Raw genomic sequence first — 7,500 nt, 5'->3', positions numbered from 1 at the left:
CTCCATACTAACTACTATTACCACCATACTAACTACTATCACCTCCATACTAACTCCTACCTCCTCTTACTAACTCCTACCACCTCCATACCAACTACTATTACCACCATACTAACTACTATCACCTCCATACTAACTACTCACCTCCATACTAACTCCTACCACCTCCATACTAACTACTACCACCTCCATACTAAATACTATCACCTCCATACTAAATACAACACCTCCATACTAACTCCTACCCCTTCTTACTAACTCTTACTAACTGCTACCACCTCCATACCACCTCTTACCAACTCCTACAGTACCAGCTCCATACTAACTCCTAATACCTCCTAACTCATACTACCACCTCCTAACTCATACTACCTACATACTAACTCCTACTATCTCCATATCAACTCCTACTACCGCCTCTCTCTGAACTACATCCTCCCCTCTGACTCCCCTCTCTGACACCCCCTCCCCTCTCTGACCCCCTCTCCTCCTCCCCTCTCCCCCTCCCCTCCCCTCTCTGACTCCCCCTCTCTGACTCCCCCTCTCTGACTCCCCCTCCCCTCCCTGACTCCCCCTCTCTGACTCACCCTCCTCGTAGGGCGTGTACTCCACGCTGTAGGTGCCGTCGGCGCGGTCGGTGATGAGGGCGTCCGTGCGGCTGCCTGAGGGGTTGGTGATCAGGGTCTTGATGTGGTTTCCTCCGGTCGCGGTCAGGGCGCGGGCGTCCACCGTGAACTCCGTGGTCGCCTCGCGGAACACGCCTGTGGGAGCGCGGGCGCCGCGGGGGTCAGAGGTCAAACGCGCCGAGGAGAACGTTCCGGTACACAGGAAGGTAACGCTCTCGTACGCGAGCCGAACTCTCTCACCCCCCCCCCCCTCTCTCTCTCTCTCTCTCTGACACACACACACACACTCACTCTCTCTCTCACCCCCCCCCCTCTCTCTCCCTGACATACACACACACTCATTCACCCCCCCCCCCTCTCTCTCTCACACGCTTTCTCTCTCTCTCCATTATCACTCACCCCGCCCCCCTCTCTCTGACACACACACACACACACACTCTCACACTCACACACAAACACTCGCGCCCACTCACTCACACACACACGCTCCCCCTCTCAAATGCACTTTCTCTGTCTCACACACGCACACACACGCACGTGACCCCTCACCTTTCCCCTCCACCCCCGGGCCGAACACGCGGACCCCGCTGGCGTCCACGGCGGGCTCCACGGCGAGGCGGGCGGGGAAGTTGGGCACGTCCTGGCCGCCGTAGCGGATGGTGAGCGTGTAGGCGCCCGGGTACAGCGGCGTGTAGGTGATGGTGTACGTCCCGTCGCCGTTGTCCTGGATGTGCACCTCCGCCTCCGTGCCGCTGTCTGAGATGATCTCGATGGTCAGCTCGGCCGGCCCGGCGTTGGTACAGTCCACCACGAACTCCCCCGTCTCGCCCACCTTGGCGCGCTCCAAACCCGGGCCGGAGCAACGAACCTGGGGGGAGGACGAGAGAGAGAGAGAGAGAGAGAGAGAGAGAGGGGGAGAGGGGGAGAGAGAGGGAGAGGGGGGGAGAGAGAGAGGGAGGGAGGGAGAGAAAGAGAGGGAGGGAGGGAGAAAGAGAGAGAGAGAGAGAGAGCGAGCGAGAGGGAGAGAGAGAGAGGGAGAGAGAGGGGGAGAGAGAGAGGGAGGGAAAGAGAGAGAGAGAGAGACAGAGAGAGAGAGAGAGAGACAGAGAGAGAGACAGAGAGAGAGAGACAGAGAGAGAGACAGAGAGACGGAGAGAGAGAGACAGAGGAGGACAGACTGGGTTAGACCTGTATGTAGGGAGACCCCAGTAGGGAGACCAGTAGGGAGACCAGTAGGGAGACCAGTAGGGAGACCAGTAGGGAGACCCCAGTAGGGAGACCCCAGGCTCAGTAGGGAGACCAGTAGGGAGACCCCAGGCTCAGTAGGGAGACCAGTAGGGAGACCAGTAGGGAGACCAGTAGGGAGACCAGTAGGGAGACCAGTAGGGAGACCAGTAGGGAGACCAGTAGGGAGACCCCAGTAGGGAGACCCCAGGCTCAGTTCAGTCTCGCCCAGCAGGTCTAAACAGCCCTTTCACTCAAGAATCCCCACAGACAAGACATGGTTTATGTTGTCCAGGGCAACCAGCCCATAATACCTCATAAACATAAAACTTGGAAATACAACCGACAAATCTGACATCGATCAATCTGACATCACAACGTTTCGCACATCCGAGACGTAAATCCACGCGCATCCATGCTGTTCTGTGTTCTTGTGAAAGCAGATGATTTTGCGTGTGTCTGCGTGTGACCATGGCGACGGACCTTGGAGGGGTCCGTGGGGGGGTAGGCCTCGGCCTTGAAGGGGGACCCCGGGATCGGAGCGCCGTCATAGGTCAGCTCCACCTGGTATGGCCCCGCCTCCCGGGGGATGAACTTCACCTGGCTGGTCTCCGGGCTCAGCCCTGGCTCCACCTACCACATGAATATGGTAATGAGGTGCCATCCACCTCATAAATATGCTAATGAGAACCAACTTAAATGAGACGCAAAATAATGACATATAATAGAATATAATGTGACGGAGCACAGTGTGCTAAAGTACAATCCAATAAAAACAATGATTTCATGCGAAGTCTTGCAGCCAAACGTCGTTTAGAACAAGCACACGAGGGTTCTACGTAACAAGCACACGAGGGTTCTACGTAACGGAACAAGCACACGAGGGTTCTACGTAACGGAACAAGCACATGAGGGTTCTACGTAACGGAACAAGCACACGAGGGTTCTACGTAACGGAACAAGCACACGAGGGTTCTACGTAACAAGCACACGAGGGTTCTACGTAACGGAACCGAAACACGGTACCTTGCTGGACACGGCCTTCCCTGCTGGACCAATCACCTTGGCCCCCACCTTGCCCTGACCTCCCGCGCCCTTTGACTTCACGGTCACATCCTGGTCCCGGCCCACGGTCATCTCTGAACAGGAAGAGGAGGGGGGGGGGTTTAGGCACAGAATGAGAGAGGGATGACAGATGACAGAGGGAAGACAGAGGTATAGATGGAGAGAGGGAAGACAGAAGGAGGTGTAGAAGGAGAGAGGGAAGACAGAAGGAGGTGTAGAAGGAGAGAGGGAAGACAGAAGGTGTAGAAGGAGAGAGGGAAGACAGAAGGAGGTGTAGAAGGAGAGAGGGAAGACAGGAGGTGTGGAAGTAGAGAGGGAAGACAGAAGGAGGTGTAGAAGGAGAGAGGAGAGACAGAAGGAGGTGTAGAAGGAGAGAGGGAAGACAGGAGGTGTAGAAGGAGAGAGGGAAGACAGGAGGTGTAGAAGGAGAGAGGGAAGACAGAAGGAGGTGTAGAAGGAGAGAGGGAAGACAGAAGGAGGTGTAGAAGGAGAGAGGGGAGACAGAAGGAGGTGTAGAAGGAGAGAGGGAAGAGAAGGAGGTGTAGAAGGAGAGAGGGAAGACAGAAAGAGGTGTAGAAGGAGAGAGGGAAGACAGAAGGAGGTGTAGAAGGAGGTGTAGAAGGAGAGAGGGAAGACAGGAGGTGTAGAAGGAGAGGGGGAACACAGGGAGAGAGGTGTATACATACTCTGGCCCAGTCCTGTCACGTTGATCTTGCTCAGGTCCAGAGTGGGCGCCACGGCGACGGAGAAGGGGCTCTTGGGAATGTTATCTCCGCCGTAGGTCACGGCCAATCCCAGAGGGCCCTGCGGAACAAGGGGGAGGAGTCACATCTCAGCTCCAATCAAAATGGACGGTATTCCACTTTGTTTATCCCAGAGAGGAAACTGTATCAGCACAATGTGTGTGTGTGTGTGTGTGTGTCCCTACCTGTTGTACAGGTGTGTATTTGACGGTGTGTGTGTTGTCGTGGTTGTTGATGATCTCGAAGTCCTTGACCGCCTCCCCCTTGGCCGGGCCGGTGAAGGCGGCGTCAAGCTTGGCCTTCCCAGCTGCCTTAGTGTTCACCGTGAAGTGAGTCGGCTTGTTCAGCTCCACCCCTGTGGGGGGGACAGAGTCACACATCATTCTTATCTTATGTTGTGTGTGTTTACATTAGTCATTTAGCAGATGCTTTTATTGAAAGCAACTAACAATAATTGCATTTAACGTAGGAAAAGCCAATGTACTATTACTCACCAGAACTCACAAGTGCATCTTCTTTCTAAAACAAGTGACTAAGAGCAGAATCTAGTGCTGAAGGCAAAGTGCAAGAATAGCAATCTAAAATACAATAGGTGCTTAAGAGGGAGGATTGTTGTAGTACTTCTTGAAGAGATGAGAAGTGTGTGTGTGTGTGTGTGTGTGTGTAAGTAAGTAAGTGTTATTGATATGACACTTCTCACAGAGAGGACTCAGAGTTCTTCATACAGGTTAAAATGCACAACGAATCAACACAACTAAACACAGGAAGCAGGACGTCAGTCAGTCAGATGAATTAGACCAACGCCGTCTAAACAGAAGCGTCTTTAGCTGCTTAATGTCCACAGAGGCCGCAGCTGTGTGTGTGTGTTTAATGATTTGCCCGTGTGTGGAGATCCAGCCTGTGTGTGTGTGTGTATGTGTGTGTGTATATATGTGTGTGTGTGTGTGTGTGTGTCTCACCACTGCGGCTGAGTCCGGGTCCCTCAGCCTTGACCTTGCTGGCGTCGTGCGACGGGTCCACTTTGATCCTGATGGGCGTCATGGGGATGGGCTGGAACACACAACAATGATTATCACACACACAAAAATCACCACACACACACATATACACACACACACACACAAAAATCACCACACGCACACAAAAATCACCACACAGACACGCACACACACACAGCTGATGTCCACGTACGGGCAAATCACCAAACACACACACACACACACACACCTGCTCAGCGAACAGCACGGCGATGGTGTAGCTGCCGGCGCCGGGCGGCGTGTATTTGACGGTGAACGTGTCGTTGTCGTTCCTGATGATGTCAAAGTCGATGTCGGCCTCCGCCGGACCCACCACACCTGGGGCACACTTGATCCCGATGCTGATGTCACCTGGACACACACACGAGCGCACACACGAGCGCACACACACGAGCGCACGCACACACACACACACACACACACACGCACACACACGAGCGCACGCACACACACACACACACACACACACACACACACACACACACACACACACACACACACACACACACACACACACACACACACACACACACACACACACACACACACACACACACACACACACACACACACAATATATCAATATCACCTAGAGAGACCATAGAGACCTTACACTTGATACCGTGATGTGACTTGAACACACACACAATCACCTAGAGAGAACTCACACACTCGATACACTGGCTAGATAGACAGAGACAACCTTTGGTAATCCATGACATGTCTAGAGCTAGCCAAGTAGGCTAACCTGACATGTCTAGAGCTAGCCAAGTAGGCTAACCTGACATGTCTAGAGCTAGCTAAGTAGGCTAACCTGACATGTCTAGAGCTAGCCAAGTAGGCTAACCTGACACATGGACAGAGAGCTAGCTAAGTAGGCTAATGTGACACATGTCTAGAGCTAGCTAAGTAGGCTTACCTGACATGTCTAGAGCTAGCCAAGTAGGCCAGCGTGACACATGGACAGAGAGCTAGGCTAGGCTAATGGGACACATGGACAGAGAGCTAGCTAAGTAGGCTAACGTGACACATGGACAGAGAGCTAGCTAAGTAGGCTAACGTGACACATGTACAGAGAGCTAGGCTAGGCTAATGCGCGCGGTCTGATGAGTATCGATTTGGCACGATAACAAGGAAATTAGCCTGAACTACATCCTGAGCTGTCTTTATTAATGCACATCCCTCCAGCCAGACAAATATGAGAATATGAGTATTCATCCCCTCCAGCCAGACAAATATGTAAATATGAGGATTCATCCCCTCCAGCCAGACAAATATGTGAATATGAGTATTCATCCACACCATCATTGATTATGGTGTTTTTTTGGCAGAATATGTGTCGTCTCACTTCAACAGTACATATTGTTTGTGGTATTTCAGTCAGGCAGTACCTTGGCCAGCCTCTGCACAGTCCACAGTGAAGTAGGTGGGCTCGAAGGCCTTCAGGCCGGTCTTGGCCACCCCAGGACCCGACACCTTCACCTTGTTGGGGTGGCATCCTGCTCCGATGGTCATCTGCACAGGAACACAAGCACACCGCTCAGGCTGACTGCACGCACACACACGCACGCATACACACATACACACGCATACACACGCACGCACAAACACGCACACATACACACGCACGCATACACATACACACACACGCATACACACGACCACACACCTTATCTAGACAAACACTCCCACGTGGCTTACAGCTACACCTGGATCAACTACAGTGACCAAATTGGTGAATGTAATTGCTCCATAATCTACGAGGGTTTGTCAATCAAGTGTGTGTGTGTGTGTGTGAGAGAGAGAGAGAGAGAGAGAGAGAGAGAGAGAGAGAGAGAGAGAGAGAGAGAGAATGAGAGAGAGAGGGAGTGAGTGTGTGCGTCTGTGTGAGAGAGAGAGAGACAGTATGTGTGTGAGAGTCAGTGAGTGAGTGAGTGAGTGAGTGTGTGTGTGTGTGTGTGTGTGTGTGTGTGTGTGTGTGTGTGTGTGTACTCACTCTGAAGGGACTGTCGGGGATGTTGACCCCTCCCCAGGACACCATGACGGTGTGCGTGTGTGTGTGTGTGTGTGTGTGTACTCACTCTGAAGGGACTGTCGGGGATGTTGACTCCTCCCCAGGACACCATGACGGTGTGTGTGTGTGTGTGTGTGTGTGTGTGTGCTCACTCTGAAGGGACTGTCGGGGATGTTGACTCCTCCCCAGGACACCATGACGGTGTGTGTGTGTGTGTGTGTGTGTGTGTGTGTACTCACTCTGAAGGGACTGTCGGGGATGTTGACTCCTCCCCAGGACACCATGACGGTGTGTTTGAGCGGCTTGCGGGGCGTGTAGCTGCAGCTGTACGTCCCGTTACCATTATCCTTCACCTGCACTTCCACGGGGGTGCCCTCTCCGTCCTACACACACACACACGCGCACACACACAGTTAGTCTGGGAAACACAGGCATGGTACACAACACACAAACATACGCGCGTACACACACACACACACACACACACACACACACACACACACACACACACACACACACACACACACACCTGGGCCAGGATCTTGAGAGGGGCTTTGCCGCCCTGCTTGGCGTCGACTGTGAACTCTGCTGGTTTCCCCATGGCGAGACCACTGCTCTGCAGTCCTGGACCATAGGCCTTCACCTGGACACACACACACACGCACACACACACACGCACACACGCGCGCACACACGCACGCACAGAAAAAAACATTACAAACACATTATTATATCCATTGAAGTGCAAAGGAATCCAATAATGGTCGTATTCGGGAGGAAACCTTGTATCT

General features: G+C 53.0%; 1 protein-coding gene across 1 annotated transcript in view; it reads right to left on the bottom strand.

Moving 5' to 3' along the window:
* Positions 1 to 7,500, bottom strand: part of flna (filamin A, alpha (actin binding protein 280)) — a gene marked incomplete at its 5' end in the record, with an annotated part of 59,852 nt that overhangs the window by 18,440 nt on the left and 33,912 nt on the right. Inside the window, 11 exon segments of the mRNA XM_084446235.1 lie at positions 588 to 761; positions 1,176 to 1,494; positions 2,334 to 2,483; positions 2,877 to 2,989; positions 3,602 to 3,719; positions 3,844 to 4,013; positions 4,618 to 4,708; positions 4,886 to 5,046; positions 6,087 to 6,210; positions 6,949 to 7,092; positions 7,239 to 7,352. Coding sequence (XP_084302361.1) covers positions 588 to 761; positions 1,176 to 1,494; positions 2,334 to 2,483; positions 2,877 to 2,989; positions 3,602 to 3,719; positions 3,844 to 4,013; positions 4,618 to 4,708; positions 4,886 to 5,046; positions 6,087 to 6,210; positions 6,949 to 7,092; positions 7,239 to 7,352 — 1,678 coding nt within the window.

Source organism: Borostomias antarcticus (assembly GCF_949987555.1).
Source record: "Borostomias antarcticus genome assembly, chromosome: 11".
In the NCBI taxonomy this organism is placed as follows: Eukaryota; Metazoa; Chordata; class Actinopteri; order Stomiiformes; family Stomiidae; genus Borostomias; species Borostomias antarcticus.
The sequence above is the reverse complement of the archived record's forward strand: the minus strand, read 5'-3'. Positions and strand labels throughout refer to the sequence as shown.